The sequence below is a fragment of the Biomphalaria glabrata genome, chromosome 1 (genome assembly GCF_947242115.1).
Source record: "Biomphalaria glabrata chromosome 1, xgBioGlab47.1, whole genome shotgun sequence".
Classification (NCBI taxonomy): Eukaryota; Metazoa; Mollusca; class Gastropoda; family Planorbidae; genus Biomphalaria; species Biomphalaria glabrata.
Window position 1 is genome coordinate 29,923,160 of NC_074711.1, and position 18,649 is coordinate 29,941,808.

An 18,649-nucleotide genomic window follows, 5' to 3' on the forward strand; every position below is an offset into this window, starting at 1 on the left:
GTATGTATATGGCTCCTTTTGTCTCGAAAGGCAATGGATGCGCCCAAATGAGTCACTGGTTTTGGCTTAATCTTGAGACGGGGCAGAATCTGGTGTGGCTAATCAAGCCAATTCTAGAACGGCAGACTTTGCCACAATTCGTACATGTGTATGCCTCTGATTTAGGTCTAGAGGACAGGGCAGCTTTCTTTTTATCCCTCTTGATTAAAGCCGCTTCAATTCTTTTGTTCTCAGCAAGGGTTGTCCCAGCACACACAGTCTGTCTCCATGCACTCCGGTCTTTGGCTATGTTTTCCCACATACTTTCGCTGATGCCTGAGGCTCTCATGTCTCGCTTGCAGACATTTCTATATGTTAGTCTTGGGCGGCCCTTGGGTCTGACTCCTTCCACAAGTATGTGATTCTTGACTATCTGAGCAACTTAAATTGACTATAGAAATCTAGATCTATAAACTATAATTTTAATATGCTTAGGCAAGTTAGCCTTAGGTTGACTTTATATTTATAAAAAGCACGAAGCACACAAAAGTTAATTTTGTAAATGCCACAGATCTAGATTTATAATGAAAGCTCACTCTTCCATTAAAAAAAACATCAATTTATCATTTGGTCCACAATGTAATAGAGCCACTGGCAACTGGAAAGTAATGCACTCCAGGTGTGTATAATATTAGTAATAATCTAATCTAGTCTAGACCTATCTAAACTTGCATTTTACTTAGCCTAGACTCTCTCTAGATATAATCTAGTCTATATAGATCTAGATCTACAGACTGTCCTTTGGCTTTCTAAGTTTCTAAGTGTCCTGTCCTTTGGCTTTCTAAGTTTAAATTTAAGTTTAAATTAAATAGTTTATTCTTATTCTTGCGAGGTGCTGTGTGACAGTTCGTCAACTTCGTGTAACACTAACTTGTGACTAACGGTAACACTAGTAGTAGTAGTAGTAGTAGACTAGTAGTAGTCACTACTAACAGAATCACTCCATTATTTTCATTCAGTTGCTGTTTTTAACAGGATAGTATGGATACCTGAATAAAGACAAAAGAATGGAATGGGTTGCCTGAGTCAGTCTGGAAAACCAGTAACTTGGCGGAGTTAACGTTATTGATTAACATGATCAAACAAACATGCATGGACTAGTCTAGATCTAAATTAATTACCTAGTCCTAGGCTAGGGCCTAGGGACACGCCTAGCCGTAGTACTTAGTCTTATGCCATAAATGACATGGATCACAAAAATCAAGACTTTTCCCCTTCCACTTGTCATACAATGATAAATTTAGGTGGTTGGAAATATTTTTTCAAGCCCTTTTCAACCATATAGGTTTTATTAGTATATTTATTAGTATATTGTGAGTTTGAATTTTTTATCGAGTTACCTACTTATCGTAATCATTCTTTTTTGAAGTAACATCTGTATTTTATAAGGTAAGAGAGAGGCTGGCCCGGGTCTTTTTCTTTTAGTTTTACATTGCCTAGCCAGCTTTTCAGTCTTTGGATGACCCTTTCTTCGTGCTCCCTCCACTAATTTGAAAGCTGAAGGATGACTAAGGACAGAGTCACGTCTCCTACAATATTATTGAATATATTATTATTGAATATCACCAAATCTGCTCAGCTTTGTCTCTTCTTGATTCAGAACGTTTCTCCAACAGCTTGATGATTTTGTCAAGATACAAGGAAACTGCTGACATAGCTTCTTCTCTTGTATTACTCTTTTTTTTAACTCCCGGCTTCATCTTCTTTCAGTTTGGCCCATCTCTGAAGTTAATTTGAAAAATAAGTTGAACGATTCATGTAAAGTTCCAAAAAAGGTGACAATTTTTGGATCTATCTCAACAGAATGAAAAGCTGCCAGGTTGAGAGAGTGATTATCACAGTTCCGAAATGTTGCCTTTGAATTTATGTCTAACAGACGTATCTGCAGGCCAGACAGACGGCCACTCATTGTGGCTGAATTATCATAAGTTTAACCTCTGCAGCACTCGGTTTTGTAGCCCCACTCTGGTCATGGGGGAAGTTCCCATTGAAAGAATAACATTCTTTTAATTTCACAAATAAAAAATATGCCATGATTGTGAAATTTCCTCTGGCGAAAAGACATACATTTAGGTTTTTTTATTCATTTTCCCACCCTTGCAATTCACTCTTTTATCACTCTATAAGAACAGTTTTTTTGTTTTTTTTTTATTTATTTAAAAAAACATTTGTCCATTGGATTGAGGAAGTTGAATAGAGGGGTAATAACTTGAGTGTGAACTTTAATTCTGAAATTATAGAAGCCAAACCCGAATAATGGACAATTCTAGCATTATTAAGAATAACTATTGGATCTGTTATAGCCGATTCTGTACATTTTTCTTCAAGGTTAATTAGCGTAACCTTAAAATATTCACCAGTAAAATCTAGTATTAGTAATAAAGAGAGAAATATTTTTAGTTCTTGCTGCAAGCACATGTTCGATCTCTTTTGAGAGGAAAATAATTTATCGGCTACAAATCTATTTAAGATTTGCGTTTGATAATTTAAAACTAACTTTAAAAAAAAAACTGAACTCTGTGTGAAAAAAATATTTTTAAAATGTCAACAAAGTCAACTTACTGATAGACCTAGATCTAGGTTTGACTCCCGTTGACACTATTTGTCAATCAAATATATTAATTTATGTATTTACAAACAAATTTCGGACACTTATTTGGGGGCCCCCTCCCCCAGCTACAACAATGGAGAATATCAATTCCTTATTTTTAAAAAAAATTACTGTCAAAGAAGAAACACTAATTTTAGATTATTCATTAAATTACTACTGAATTGCTTATGAATATGTTTATATAATATGGATATTTTGGGGACATAAATAATTATCTCTTTTGAAAGAACATCTGTAATTTATAAGACAAGATAGAATGTATACTCCATGAAAAGAAGTTGCAAGCATGTAAATGCTCTACCCTTGCAAAAAAGAAATTCATTATGACACCTTTCTTTATTGTGTAAGTTTATAATGTTTTTATTCTTGTAAATTTCAAATATTCCTTTGATAAGAATTTTAGCATGATGCTTCAATGAATGGAAAGGTATGTATCATGAAAAAAATTGCATTACACATTTTGTATCATAAGTGTGGCAGTACTCGATTGTTTTACCTATAATGAATGTCATAAATATTTGATCTAATACCTAAAGTTCAGATGGATGGATTAATGGCTGATTCAAGACAGGAAAGAACATTTCTTTGTTTAGAAATCTAAAAAGAGAATACTTTCTTTACATAAATGATTTATAAAATAATAAAGTTATTGTCCTTGATGACTACTTAAAGGTGAAAATGCAAGGTGAATGTCAATCTAATATCCTATCATCACAAAGCACAGGGACGTCACCACAGGCTATTGTTTCTTTAAGACATAAGGTAAGTTAATGTTCCAAGCAGGCTATATATGTACCAACATCAATACAATACAGGCTTTATACCTTTATCACCTCTGGATTGTTTTAAAGGTGGACAATATTTCAGAAGGTGTAGTAGTCAAGGAGTATTATACAATTGTATCTTTTTTGGGTTATTAAAGATTTTTTTTTTCTGCTGAAATTACATTTGTTATCGATTGTCATTGAGTATTAAATTGTGAGCCTTTTAATTGTTATTAGTTAACCTATCTTATTTCTTGTGTATGAATGTTAGCTTAATGTTACATTGTATTAATTCTTTTAATTTAAAAAACTTAAAATGGAAATTTAGATAAATTGTTATCCTCTACAATCAGCATATTACCAAAATATTACTCAGAATGTAGCTTGGCAAAACTTGTGCTCACCTATACTACTGTGAGGTGTTGTTGTTTATTTTAGAGGAAAGATTTTCAGAAAATTTTGCTATTTAATGGCTGAATAACCCTTGAGAAATAAAATACAATATTTTTTAAATGTAAATTTCTTTAAATGTATATATAAAATTTTAAGTAGTTTTATTAGTTTTATTTCTAGTTGAGGTCTTCTAAAATAAAAAAAATCATTGATCAGTTCAGTTATGTTTTCTAAACTAAACTTTACCCAGCTTAAATAAATAGTCTTGAGTTGGAGTAGATGAGGTTGTCTGTGTTGATCACTATATGCTAGCCTATAATACCTGTAACCATTCAGACTTTAATGATGTGTTATAAAGAATGGTAGTTAATTAGTATACAACTAAGGAATGGTAGTTAATTAGTATATAACTAAGGAATGGTAGTTAATTAGTATATAACTAAGGAATGGTAGTTAACTAGTATATAACTAAGGAATGGTAGTTAATTAGTATATAACTAAGGAATGGTAGTTAACTAGTATATAACTAAGGAATGGTAGTTAATTAGTATAGAACTAAGGAATGGTAGTTAATTAGTATAGAACTAAGGAATGGTAGTTAATTAGTATATAACTAAGGAATGGTAGTTAATTAGTATATAACTAAGGAATGGTAGTTAACTAGTATATAACTAAGGAATGGTAGTTAATTAGTATATAACTAAGGAATGGTAGTTAACTAGTATATAACTAAGGAATGGTAGTTAATTAGTATAGAACTAAGGAATGGTAGTTAATTAGTATAGAACTAAGGAATGGTAGTTAATTAGTATATAACTAAGGAATGGTAGTTAACTAGTATATAACTAAGGAATGGTAGTTAATTAGTATAGAACTAAGGAATGGTAGTTAATTAGTATAGAACTAAGGAATGGTAGTTAATTAGTATATAACTAAGGAATGGTAGTTAATTAGTATATAACTAAGGAATGGTAGTTAACTAGTATATAACTAAGGAATGGTAGTTAATTAGTATAGAACTAAGGAATGGTAGTTAATTAGTATAGAACTAAGGAATGGTAGTTAATTAGTATAGAACTAAGGAATGGTAGTTAACTAGTTTGTAACTGTGGGATCATAACTTTTCCCTTGGAATTTCTTGCTTCTTGGAATAGATGCAGAAATCAAACTATTTCAATCATGAATATTAATTTGTTAATACTGTACAAATATTAGCCATTCCCTTTTTTTTTTTCTGTTTATGATATTTATAGTAAGTTTTCATTGTATTACAAGTGGTCGCTTGTGCTATCTTTAAGGTTACATTATTTAAATAAAACCATGATGGTAGATATCACAAATAATGTACTGTGATCATTTTATTTCCACATAAACACATTTACTAACACACTAGTTAGATTCAGTTATTTGGGTGCAGTGTGATAATCCTAACTGCTTGAAGTGGAGAAAACTGAGAAAGGATACAGCGAAAGAAATATCAGATGATGTATCCTGGACTTGTGAAATGAATGAAGATCCTCATTTCAGCAGGTGTGAATACATTTAGATAGATATGAATAAAGAAGAAAGTTATGTTTTTTTTTTAAATGGGCTAACTAATCTAAATTTAAAATAGATCACTATAACATATAAAACTGTGTATTTTAATGAAAGCTAAAAAAAAACCAAAACAACACCATTTAAAATAAATGAAAATCTTTATCTAAATGATTCTATTAGCATTTTTAAGAAATATTATTTAATTTATTGTTCAACTTTTCATGAATATTTATCTCTCTATTTAACTAGTTGTCAAGTTCCAGAAGAAGACACCTATTCTTATGATAAACTGGCCAAAAAAGCTAAACTGGATTTGATAAAGTCTGAACTCAGAGTTGGTGCATTAGTCTGGGCAAAAGTGAAAGGTTACTGCAGGTATGTAAAGTGAAATGCTACTATAGGTATGTAAAGTGAAACGTTACTGCAAATATGTAAAGTGAAAAACAGCATAATTATTTTTGAAGTTTTTAAATATATTTTAAATATATTTCTTTAACCAACACATAAAATAATGAAATTTATTTCACATTGAAATGAAATTGCCAAAACGTTGAAACAGGGTTTTTTATATTTTGACAATTGTTTGTTGTACCAGCAGAGCATCACATTATGCATTTAAGTCTTCCATTGAAAAGTTTTTGTTTTTAAATACAGAAACATTGAAGCTGAAAAAGAAATAAACTTTTTAATTTTTTATCTTTATTTAATCACAGCAACTTGTGTACTTTTATTAACTTATTCCTTGAATAAAATAATTCTCTGCTTATTATGCATGCTTTGACTAAAATTAGTCTTGTGGTAATTCTTTTAATAGTCTTTTTGTACTATTCCAGATGGCCAGCCATTGTTACTGAGGATCCACTGAACCATCTTCATGGTGAATGGGATAATTTTGAAATGATTTCATATCATGTTGAGTTTTTAGGAAACAACAGATCACATGGCTGGGTCAGAACTAATTGCATTGAAGTTTTTGGTCCAGGAAATGTAGATAGATTGCCTGTAAAGAAATCTCAAAACCACAAGGTCAGTTGTGATTAACCTATTTAAGGAGAAAGGCAAAAAATGGTTAGGTTTTGCATGAAAATCAGGAATAAAGAAAAAAAAATATTATTGAATATTTCAGTGATTCATATTGTTCTTAAATTAAGCTAATTATGTGGTATTCAGTGAGAGGCAACACCACTTTTTTATCACTGAAATGTGTTCTTATGACACTGCTTTCCTTGTTTGACTTTGATTTCCATTAGTTGAATTTCTGTAAAATAAATTGGTCCTCAAATAGCTTGAAACTTGTGGATGTATAGTAGATCTATTAAATTGGCTTATTATTATTTTTTTCTGGAGGTATCATACATTTTTAATGAAAAACTAATAGGGACCTACTATCATTATTTTCTTCAGCATTCTCAATGCTGCTTTCATTAAATGATTTGATTGTGTTTGGTTGCCAAGCTTTGATTTTTTTTCATAAGTTTCTGCCGTCTACATGCAAATCAAATGTGTCATTTTATTTTGATCTATTTCTTATTACAATGGTCAGTGCATTTTTTCCCCATGCTCGTTTTTTTTTTTAAATTTTTGCCATTGAAATAGTGATTCTCTATCTTTAAATCTCTTTGATGGGGGATTCTTCTACAATAGATATTGATTGAATCTGAACACATAGAATAGTATTCTTTATATGTTCTACTATTTTTATTATTATTTATTATTATATAGCATATTTTTGCTATGCTTAATCACATAGCAAGAGATTCATTCATATCTAACAGTTCTGTCATTTAATAAAAAGAAAGCTAGAAAACCCTGGTCATGTTTTAAAATTGCCCTCTAGACTAAGTGTGTGACATGAATGATTCCAAATTTGACTTCTGTCCACTGTCATCCCCTGACTTTCTGTGGGAGGTTTGGGCTTGGACGTAGCATTTGTTCAATCTTAAAGTAGTGTCCAAAACTTTAAATAAGCCAAATAGTAAACAAAGAATGTTAGATTTTCAGATAGTGGTAAGTTCATAAATATAAAAACTATTAACAATATGTTGAATTCCTATTAGAGCTGGATAACTTTTGAAAAAACAACAACACTGGTTAAAAAAATATGTTAATACATTATATAAATTATATTTCCTGAGAGATATTAAAAAATGTGTCAAAAAGTTTACATCACTTTAGCATGAGGTCTCATCTTATTATTCTCTGCAGTAATGTGGCTAACACTAAGGATGGATTAATAAATATTTCCAGCTAGCAAATGTTAACTAGAATTGAAGACTCAGACAATGATTATAATGCCTTTTCTATAATTTGAACACTAAGTATAAATGGTTTAAAACATATAGAATATGTGTGCATAATTTTTCATATCAAGTTAGTTATAACAAAAAAATAAAATGGAATTTTGTTGACTTAAAAAGTCAGTTAAAAATTAATTTTACTAGATGATTAAATTTTGGTTTGTCTTTTATTTCTCTTGAGAAAACCAAAAAAAGAAAAAGTATTCGTGCTACTGTCACCTCAAAGCTCAATGAAAAAAGTTCGTTTAAAGGACTTGCTACAGTAAATGAAGCAATTGCTGAGGCTATGGAACTGTTGTCTTTGCCATGTGAAGAAAGGTTAAAAACATGTTGGTTTAGGACAGAAGAGGATCTTGCTACTCATGCTGGTAAATCTATTCATTCTTTTATCACTTTAAAACTTTTTAAGATTTAACTCAATAATTGCTTTTTAATTTGTTACACTAAAAGTGTTTTTTTTTTTAACTACAGAGAAGATAAAGAAGAAATCCATAAAATCTGTTGACAAGAAAACTGATGAACACAAAAGAAGTAATCGGAAAAGAACCATAAGCTCTCTGTGTCTTAAGTCGAACATTTTTGAACAGATGCACAATAAAGAAAATATTAGTTTTCTAGCATCAAAGGATCATGTACTAAATATATCAAATGAACAATTACCAGTAATGTCAGAGGAACATGTGTCAAACCAAAAGTTGGATTTAAAATGTTTGGAGTTTAAAACATCTTTGTTACATTCCTCGAAAGAGGAACAATTTATTTTAGATTTACAGGTTGGTGTTAGCAAAGATTATTCTATATTGATATATTATAACTCTAATTCACATTTATGACTTATGTTGTTTTTTTTACTGTGTAACTTTCTATTGGCCTCCTTCAGTTGTAGATGACTATGGTTCATCTCAAACACTTTTTCATATGGCTGTGGAGCCCTTTTTTCGAGAGACACTCCCCTCCACATATATTGCAGGTCAAGGTGGCTTTCGCTTTGATGGTAGAGAAGCTGGCCATTTTCAGTGTGGCACGCTTTTCTTCAAGAATCGAGGCCCATGTTTTCTCACTTTCTATAGCTTTCTTGGTCACTGTCTCTCTCCAACTAGTGCGGTCTAAGGCTATGTCTTCCCAATGGTCAGTATCAATGTTCACTGATTTTAAATCCCTTTTTATGACATCAATGTAACGGAGGTGATGGCGACCAGTTTATCTTGAGCCAGAATGATTTTTGGGATGCAATTGTCCTCCATCCAGCAAGCATGTCCAAGCCAGCCCAGGCGGCGTTGCCAGAGGACTGTAAAGATGCTGGGAAAGCCCGTTCTCGCAATGATCTTAGTATTAAACACTCTTTCTTTCCATGTTATTTTTAAGATCCTTCGAGGGCAGCGCAAGTGGAATGTGTTTAGTTTTCTCACTGCCGTACAGTAGTGTGCTAAGAGCGCATGCCTTGTAGACTTCCATTTTGGTTGCTGTTATGAGCTTCTGGTTTTTCCAAACTCTTGGTCGCAGTCTAATGGAGGTTGATGCGGCTTTCCCTAAGCGTTTTTTATCTCCTCTTCTAGAGACAAGTCATCTTGAATTGTAGATCTAAGGTAGCAGAATTCATTTATGGTATCTAGCTTGTTATCGTCAATGAGGATGGATGGTGGTACTGTAGCAGGTGGTCACATAACATTAGTTTTCTTTGTGCTAATGGTTAGGCCATACTCTTCACAAGCCTTAGAGAAGCAGGACATCAGTGACTGAAACTGCTCTTGTGAGTGTGCCACTACTGCTGCGTGGTCCGCAAAGAGCATATCTTTTATGAGGGTGGTTCTGATTTTAGTTTTTTCCCTCAGTTTAGCAATATTTAGAAGTTTGCCATCAAATCTAGAATGAAGATATATGCCTTTGGTGGATTTGCATTGAAAAGAGTATTCCAAAGAGGGTTGGGGCCAGGACACATCCTTGTTTGATTCCCCTGTTTATAATGAAACTTTTGGAGCAGGTGCCGTTGAATTGCACAGTACCCATCATATTTTGGTGGAAAGAGATAATAATATTTAGCAGCTTGGCAGACAGCCTATTATCTTAAGATTTTAAAGAGGCCATCTCTGCTAACTAGATCAAAGGCCTTTGTCAGGTCAATGAATGCAATGTACAAAGGCAGGGGTGGGCAACTTTTTCCTATCAAGGGCCGCATTACAAAAATTTTGGGAATGGGGGGCCGCATGTATATATATATATATATATATATATATATATATATATATATATTTACAACTTACAAAAATGAGCAAGCTAGCTGTGCATACTATCTTTCAATTCACATTTATACTGTATTTAGATTTCATTTTTTTTGCACTCCCAATTGAGGAATTACAACAAGAGTTAGCAATTTCTGAAACCAATTTTACTAATATTTTTTTTCTTTTGTTATCGTCTGTTTACATGTCACATTTCACCACAAATGAACAGTTGTACTTAATTTAAAGTTTTTAACTAATTACACTCATGCATAATGTTCGGGAACTGTGGCACCAGCTTTTCCTCGTGACTGCTTTCAAATTACAGACAGTCAGCATTGACCTGTTTTTATTCTAGTTTATTTTCAAACAAGAAAACTCTTGTTCACAAATGAATGTGGACCAAAATAATGTGAAAGTTGAGCATCAACTTTTTTCAAGTGTGGAAAAACAGCTTTGGCACCCATAAAACTCTTGCGGAATAACTGAATGGAACTTCTCTTTCAGGTCATAATTTGCTTGGAGGTATTTCCTTTAGAGCTTAATCAGCTCCTGCAATAAATGGTGAGCTGAGGGTATTGAAAACTAATTCCCAGTTCTTGACATCTTAAAATTTGATTCCAAGTTCCACAATTAAAGAATTGAAATAAGTCTTGTACTTTTCAACCATTTCACTTTTAGCGAAACAAAATGACAAACCTGTTTTCACGTGCTTGCCTGTAGAAACGGGATAGCTTTGTTTGAAAAGACTTAACGTGTATCAATCTGCTGATGAAAAACATGAAGTTTGTCTTTCACTCTTCATTAGAAATATTAGTAACAACGTCACAGTCAATCTCCATCAGGGGACATAACAATTTCTTAAGTGTGCTCGCATATTCTTCTGAATACCTTGGCCATGCTAAGCCAGAGAATACTGCTGTGATACCAAACATCGGAATGTTTTGTTTCCAAATCTTCAAGTACTTCTCGGAACTGCCTGTGGTTGAAGACCCCTGGCACTGATAAGTTTGATCACTGAGATAAACAAGTTAACAACATGTCTGATATTAAATGCAGCTTGCTCTTCTTTAATTTATTTAAAAAAAAAAAAACAATTTTTCTCAGCTAAAACACGGGCTCCATCAGCTGTTAACCCTTGTCATTTCTTTCCAAGCTAACCTAAGACTTTCAACACAGTTCTTCAAAGCATTGAATAAATAGTGGCCTGAGTTGAATATTTAACTGAATGTTTCGAAATATTGCCAATAGGAATAATCTAAGTTTACTTTAAGCTTTTTAGAATGACATGTAGAGACAATGTTTCTTTCGCATCTTCATCCTAAGTGATAGGAAAGGGAAATTTCAATATTTTAAATAAATATTTAAAATTAGCTATTTTTAATATAGCATTTTTATATGTATAATCTGTAAGTAAACCTGATTTCTATAGGTGTCCGCGGGCCGCATAAAACAGTCCGGCGGGCCGCATGTGGCCCGCGGGCCATAATTTACCCACCCCTGTACAAAGGCATCCTTTGCTCTTTGCGCTTTTCCTGAAGTTGATGGATGGAGAAAATCATGTCAATTGTGGATCTCCCTGAGCGAAAGCCACACTGTGGTTTTTAAAGGGAGATAATGTCCCTTTTTTAAAATATTTTGCTAATTGTAGGGGGATTCTCATAAATGGAGGCAAATCTATAAATAGCTAACTTTTTGGTAAATCTGGTGTACAGAATCCTAGAAGTAGTGATAAGGTGAATATCCTAAGTATTAGCTAAATATTTTAAAAAGTATCTGATAATCTTTGTGCACTTTTTAGACATTTAGAATCAAATAAATACATTTTCTCAATTGTAGCACCTAGTAATTGTTCATTATTCAACTTCTATGTGTAATCTTTCAGTTTACTGTCCTTCACATTGTATCTTATCCACCAAGATAGCACATCACTGTTTCTTACTTTTGTCTTTAGATCCCATTATAATGCTCCCACTTTTCTCCATAGTACTTTTTCTCTCTTATTCTGTTTTATTGCTTGAAGACAAAATTTTTTTTTTGTTTTTATTGTACAAATCAAATGTAAAAAAAAAGAAATTACTTTTATTCATTTAAAAAAAAAAATTACCTATTCAGTTAAAAAAAAAAGATAATGTTAGGGCACCTAGCATTTAATTTTATTTTCATTCCAAATGACATTTTTAAAATTCATTAAATTTTTTTTTTAAAGAGATATGTGAACAATGAAAAGGTTTTTGAAAAAGATGTGACCAGATTTATGTTGTGCAATAATTTAAAGTTAGCACCTTGTCCTGACTGGCAAAACATTGGAGTGACTTTATTTAGTTTGTTCCTGGCTGTTCATGAAAGAGGAGGGTATTGGAAGGTAAGATTTTAAAATATTGAATTTAGTAGATTGCTAGCCATATGCAATAATAAGTAAAGTTCCCCTTTCAGATCTTGAGATCTATAGGGCAGATAATATTAAGGTCACCTGTTTCTTTGGCAAAACAGGGTGTCATGTCGCCAACACAATGACCAACAGCCTTTACCTTCTCCAACTAAATTTAAGTCATCTATACATTAGAGTTGGGTGGACACATGGGCCCCCTAAAAATCCTGAAATATGTAATCCAAGTTTTCACCGAAATTCAAACCCAGGATCCCAGGCTCGAAAGCCAAGTGCTTAACTACTCAGTCACCGTGTCCCTATGTGCAATAAAAGGATTCATTGAAGTTCAAAATATTGTTTTAAATGAACAAAATATAACCTATTTGATACATAAATCTAGTGTGATTTATTAAAAAATTTACTTGTATTAAAATGTACACATTTGTTTAGGTATGTGAAAAACATCAATGGTCCTCAGTTTATGCAGAGGTGTCTCAGCAGTACAACAAATATGGAGGTGCAAAGGCTAAAAGATTTTATAAAAAGTAATTGAACCCAACATTCATTTATTTAATGTATTTAATAATTAAATTAATTTCAGAAATGAGAAAGAGTTGTAGTTTATACTTTTAGCAACTGTGTTTGGTCATGCACTAGACTCGCTGTATTCTATTTCTGAAGAAATCTCTATGTGTATGAGCTGTATGTGAAAGGAATGGCCTATGATGAATTGTTAATAGAGCTCATCAGTCCCAACAAAAAGTCATCCAAGTTGTCTTCTTGTTTTTATGAGAATAGCACAGACTGCTGTATCAATAACTCTAGTTTAGTCAGTCTAGAAGAGGATCAAGAATTTGATAGTCCAGGTAATGTCTATTCTTTGGGTAAAGATTTTGTCCAAATTTATTTCAATATGATACTTGTGAAAAGTTTACCAATTCAAGAATGATGTACAGTCGTATTTGTAAATGATGAAGTATTTTTGAATAAATCCATGATCTTTCCTTAAGAATATTTAGGTCATTCTCTACTTTAGAATTATTTTACATATTGTAAGGTTATATATTTAAATATTTATATAATGTTTACTCATATCCTAGTTTTGTCAAGTTTTTTTTTTCCGGTTACATCAACCATATAAATTTATTCCAAGCATCTTGTACAACACCAATTGAGCCCAAAAATGAATATGAATTGGAAATATTGTCTTAAATATTTTGGCACCTGTTACAAACAAGAAGAGTCGAACAGGGTGGTGAACTTTTTTAAAGGTTTCTCTATTTGTTTTTCCTTTTGTTTTTTCTTCATTGCTGCTATCAGATGTTCTGAAAGAACTAAATGAGCTAGATCTAATTCTCAAGTCCTTGGAAAATGATGAATCAAATGAAAATAATGGTAAATACTTTTAACCTTGCTTATATGTTTAAATTTACTAATTCTCAAGTCCTTGGAAAATGAGGAATCAAATGAAAATAATGGTAAATACTTTTAACCTTGCTTATATGTTTAAATTTACTAATTCTCAAGTCCTTGGAAAATGAGGAATCAAATGAAAATAATGGTAAATACTTTTAACCTTACTTATATGTTTAAATTAACTAAATCTAATTGAGCTAACATTTCATGAACAAACTTAATTGAACAGTATGTACACCAAATTATCTACCAATTCTTGTACCTCGTGAACTAACAAATACACATACCAGGTTAACTAAAACATGCACCGAGTGGTTTATCAATGCATGTTCCAAATAAAATGTATATACATCAAATTAACTAATAATACATACACCAAGTTTACTAATATACACCCTGAATTCTCTGTCCTTGAGTGAAAGCTAAAACATTTTTTTTAAATTCATCAGTTGAACATAAAGACCTGCAAATTGTTTAAAAAAAAAGGGTTTTATTGTCTATCACCAAAATGACCATTTCACCAAAACCAGGTTATTTCAATTGTAAGTTGTTTCTTGTTTCAGACAGAGTAGTGCCTATGGTAAGTTGTGGAGCTAACATTGGGCCCAGCTCTCCTGTGTTGAAAGCTGTAACAGGATCCAATTTTGGTGAAGCTGATGAACCAGGTAGTTCAGACATTTGTATAGTACATACATGGATCTTAGAAGTAAGACTTTGCTGCACAAAAGGCTCAAAATTTGCTTAGATTTATTGGCCAATTGATAGTAAATTTAGCTAAGGTCCAAATCTTTATCAAACCTATAGTTAAGAAATAGAAAATTGTCTAACTTAATTTTAAGAAATAGAATAACTTTCATCATTAACAAGCCAAAACACTCAAGTTTGACAATATATATATTCTCAAAAAGCACAAGGCACCTGGCTCTGATGGACTTCCTGCTGAAATATTTAAAATGGGTGGTGTCGCTCTGACAGATGCTAACAGACTTGTTCACTTTATGCTGGGAGAAGTGCGTGGTCCCACCTGAACTTCCCGATTCCGTAATCATATCCCTATACAAAAAAGGGTGACAACTATCGAGGCATTACACTTCTGTCAGTAGCAGGAACGATCTTTGCTCGAGTGTTGCTCGACTTCTTCTTCATCGTTCTCATTGTTATGTTGGAGTGTTCATATGACTAGACCAATACATGAGATGAACTGCGCAGTGGTTTCCAAATCAGGGAGCTCTCCATATAGTTTTCTTTCTATTGGGGTGATTTGGGGCCAATGTCTTATACAGGCCTCTTGGTAGAGAGAGCAGTTTTGGAGGACGTGGTCGGCATTTTCTGGTGATACTCCACATGGGCAGATTTCACTGGTTCCAATTTTGAGCTTCCGGAACATGTGTTGTCGCATTCTGTTGTGTCCGGTCCTGAGTCGAAAGATTAGACGTTGGTCTTGTCGGGATAGCTTATAGTAAGCGTCATCTTTCTTGTGATTTGGATGAGAGCTCGTCCATTTCTCATTTATTTTATCTACAATTAATTTCTTCATTTCTTCTGGATAGAGTGCAGAGTTTACTTGTGAGTTTGTTCTCCCAGTCTTGGCGAGTGTGTCAGTCTTCTCATTTCCTGCTAGTTGTATGTGAGCTGGTATCCATTGAATAACAGTTTTTTTGCTGTTGTTGTTGAGCTTTGTAAGTGCTGTTCTGAGGTTTTTAATAACCAGTCTTTAGTGGACGAGGTCTTATCTGAAAGCCAATGTGGTTTCAGAGCCAGTAGAGGTACATCTGACATGATATTTGTTTTGCGACAACTACAAGAAAAATGCAAAGAGCAGAACCTAAACCTGTATGCTGCCTTTGTGGACCTAACCAAGGCTTTCAACAGGATCAGTCGCGGTGGTGTATGGAGGATTTTGGCTAGGCTGGGATGCCCACTGTCGCGAGTCGAGTCTGTGACCTATTTCGACCAGTTTCTAGAAGCTCGAGGTCAAACCAGTGCAAGTGTCCAGGGTAAACAAGTTAATTTTAGGTATCTAATCAAAGAAAGAGGTTAAGGAAAAAAATAGCACATGTCAGCTTCTAGAAGGTCAAAGTTACTAAAATAATTAGGGGAGAAGTTTCCATGATTCTGGAATGTACGATTAAGAAAGGTATAAATTAAGGGAAAGTCAGTTAGACGGGGTCCTCGCTTAGATATGGTTATAAGTTTTGTGATATTTGCGGGTCCATTAATTAAAGTTTTATTAGATGAAGTTGAATGTTATACTAAGTGAAGTTTCATGAAGTTTTATTCATGAAGTATCAAGTCAAGTTGTTATTGAATTGAGAAGTCATTTTATGTGAAAATTGAAGAATTATTATTAAAGAAGTTTTAAGAAAATACAGAGAGATGTTTCTTTCTTCATTTCATTGAATTGTCAAGTTTGATAATATAATCGAAGTGTGATCGTCACACCCACCTACGTTCCTATCCATTCTCAAGCAGTTTCACGTGAGACAAAGAGGCCAGATCAGACACAATGGTGCCTTTTCTGATCACTTCCCAATAGAAAATGGCGTGAAGCAGGGCTGTGTACTTGCCCCTACTCTATTCGCTATCTTCTTTGGTGTAATGCTGGGTCAAATGAGGCAGCGATTGCATGAAGGCATCTACATCTGGTTTCGTTCTGACAGCAATGTGTTTAATCTCTGGCGTATACTATCCCATACAAGAACAAAGGAGATGGTCATAATGGAGCTTCTCTATGCAGATGATTGCGCCCTGCTAGCTCACAATGAACATGACCTCCAGAACGCGGTAAACGAATTCACATACGCTGCCACCTCTTTCGGTCTACCTATAAACGTCGGTAAAACAAGTCATGTTCCAGAAGTCACCCAATGAAACATACTCAGCCCCAAGGATCACAGTAAATGGACAGCCCCTTAACGTGGTAGACCACTTCACCTATCTAGGTAGTATAATGTCAAATGACACCTCACTTTCAAGGTAAGTTGATTACTGTCTGGCCAGGGCTAGTAGCACTTTTGGACGCCTTCAGGCGAGAGTTTGGAAGAAAAATCGCTCCGCCTGCCTACAAAAATCAATGTCTACCAGGCGGTGGTTCTCTCAACCCTTCTATATGGCTCTGAGACATGGACACTATATAAAAAACAACTAAGACTTCTTGAGCGCTTTCACCAAAGATGCTTGCGCTCCATCATGGACATACGGTGGCAGGACCACACTACAAACAGCGATGTCCTTGCGAACGCCGGTATGGACAGTATAGAGGGACTTCTTATGGTCCAACAGCTACACTGGGCAGGGCACGTATCCCGTATGGGAGACGAACATATTCCAAAGGCAGTCTTTTTTGGTGAGCTAAAAGGTGGTCGACGTAACAGAGGCGCCCCACGGAAACGCTTCAAAGACCAGCTTAGGCATCAACTTTCCTTGGCTGACATAGAAAAGAGCACCTGGCTGCATGCGGCGTCAGAACGAGACAGCTGGAGGTCACTCACGAAGGCCGCGGGATACACATTTGAGACCAAAAGAAAATCTGCTGCCGAGGACAAGCGCAGATGACGAAAAGAAAATCTAAATCGACCACCTGTGGACAATGGTTATGCTTGCCCTGGATGTGGCAAAATATGTAGGTCACAGCTGGGGCTGCGCAGCCACGGAAAATACTGTATTCCTCGCTAATCTTCGGACTCGAAGACAAGCCTTATTATTATTTTCAAAGTTACTTTTCAGTACTATTTTACAAACATTATAGAGAGATTATAATTAATTTGATAGAATGTGTAGTTTATAGTTTGTTTGGGGGCCATTAAGCCCATTGGTTTGTATTTGATCCATCACTTTGTTGTGGCCAGGTCAACTTATATTTCAGAAGAGAAAGCTCAAGTAGTGCCTGACCTGGACTTCCCAAGTTCTGTCGAGAGCAGCCAGTTCTCTGAACAGGAACATGTCTATCATGAACTGCAAGCCTTACAGCATGAAATGGACTTTATTCAGGATGAATTGAATGTCATCTAACAATGAAATCATGTTTTCTTAGGTATTGATGTCAGAGAACCAGTGTGTTTGTATCATGTTGACTAAGGCATTGCACCCCATTAATGGAATGGGTTGAGTTACATATAAAATAAATTGTTTGACAGTTTTCTATTTCTAAGTTTGTTTGTTTTAAGAGTCTGTGTGTGGTAGTATATGCAATACAATAGCAACTAAGTAGCTGTAGCTGTTTGTTTTTTTACAAAGCTGATATCAACTCAATTTGGGTGGAATCTTGTACACATTCTCTGATCAAGTTAATGATCATTGTTGATGACAAGAATCAATAAAAAATTTTAACCAATTACTTAATCAGTTAGTAATTAATTAGACTCATGTAGAGAATTAGGTCGTTAGCTACAAATTAAGTTCTTGAATAACTCAGTGCCTAGCATGTCTGCATTCCATCATGGAGGCTTTAGACCCCCCCCCCCCCCCAGCTCAAATTCAGACTTGTGCACCTATTTTTTTAAAAGTAGCTTTTGAAAAAGCATCAAGAACCCTCCCAGATACCTCCTCTACCAACAAGTTCCAAAAAATTATTGGACCATAGCACACTGTGCATTCTTTAAACAATTGATAAAAAATATTTCCAATCTCAAATTTATTAGTCTAGATCTATCAAAAATTAATTACATTAATGATTAAAAATAATTGATGCTATTTCACTCAATATAAGCTTTGTTTTTAAAGGATTTTTAAAATCATTTTATGCATCATTTTCTAAATCTAGATCTAAAGGCAAAAAATCTTTGGAATAGTATAAAATGTAATGAATCTGTAAATTTGCCTAACCAGAATTCGCTCTGAGTGAGGGGAGGTAGGGAAAAAAATGTTCAATAGTCTTTTAATTTAACACTCATTAGTTCTGAAGAGAAAAACAATTGCTCTATAAGTTGTAGAAAGAAGGTAAAAGTAGTTTTAATGTTTTATGGTTTGCTGGGAAATTTGAAATTAACCTTGTGCATTCT

At 33.8% G+C, this 18,649-nt stretch overlaps 1 protein-coding gene across 6 annotated transcripts; it reads left to right on the forward strand.

Moving 5' to 3' along the window:
• Positions 1-551: 551 nt before the first annotated feature.
• On the forward strand, positions 552-17,792 carry LOC106060765 (uncharacterized). 6 transcript variants are annotated; one of them, XM_056031723.1, is made up of 13 exons: positions 552-658; positions 3,323-3,412; positions 5,201-5,337; positions 5,596-5,721; positions 6,180-6,372; positions 7,825-8,011; positions 8,115-8,416; positions 12,072-12,227; positions 12,684-12,778; positions 12,915-13,099; positions 13,554-13,628; positions 14,213-14,314; positions 17,515-17,792. In XM_056031723.1, exons 2-13 carry the CDS (start codon positions 3,329-3,331, stop codon positions 17,658-17,660), a joined length of 1,788 nt encoding a protein of 595 aa, XP_055887698.1. In that variant the 5' UTR covers positions 552-658; positions 3,323-3,328; the 3' UTR covers positions 17,661-17,792. The 6 variants fall into 6 exon arrangements, with proteins under 6 accessions (XP_055887698.1, XP_055887712.1, XP_055887680.1 ...); XM_056031737.1 differs by having other exon boundaries at positions 640-658; positions 5,205-5,337; XM_056031705.1 differs by lacking the exon at positions 552-658 and adding an exon at positions 2,866-2,993 and having other exon boundaries at positions 17,518-17,792.
• The last annotated feature ends 857 nt before the right edge of the window (positions 17,793-18,649 follow it).

Bases quoted from the DNA above. Each gene is read 5' to 3' on its own strand.
- LOC106060765 (XM_056031698.1), top strand. From the start codon at position 2,943: ATGCTCTACCCTTGCAAAAAAGAAATTCATTATGACACCTTTCTTTAT. The intron at 6,373-7,824 runs GTCAGTTGTGAT...ATTTCTCTTGAG, and splicing joins AGAAATCTCAAAACCACAAG to AAAACCAAAAAAAGAAAAAG. The intron at 14,315-17,514 runs GTAGTTCAGACA...CTTATATTTCAG, and splicing joins TGGTGAAGCTGATGAACCAG to AAGAGAAAGCTCAAGTAGTG.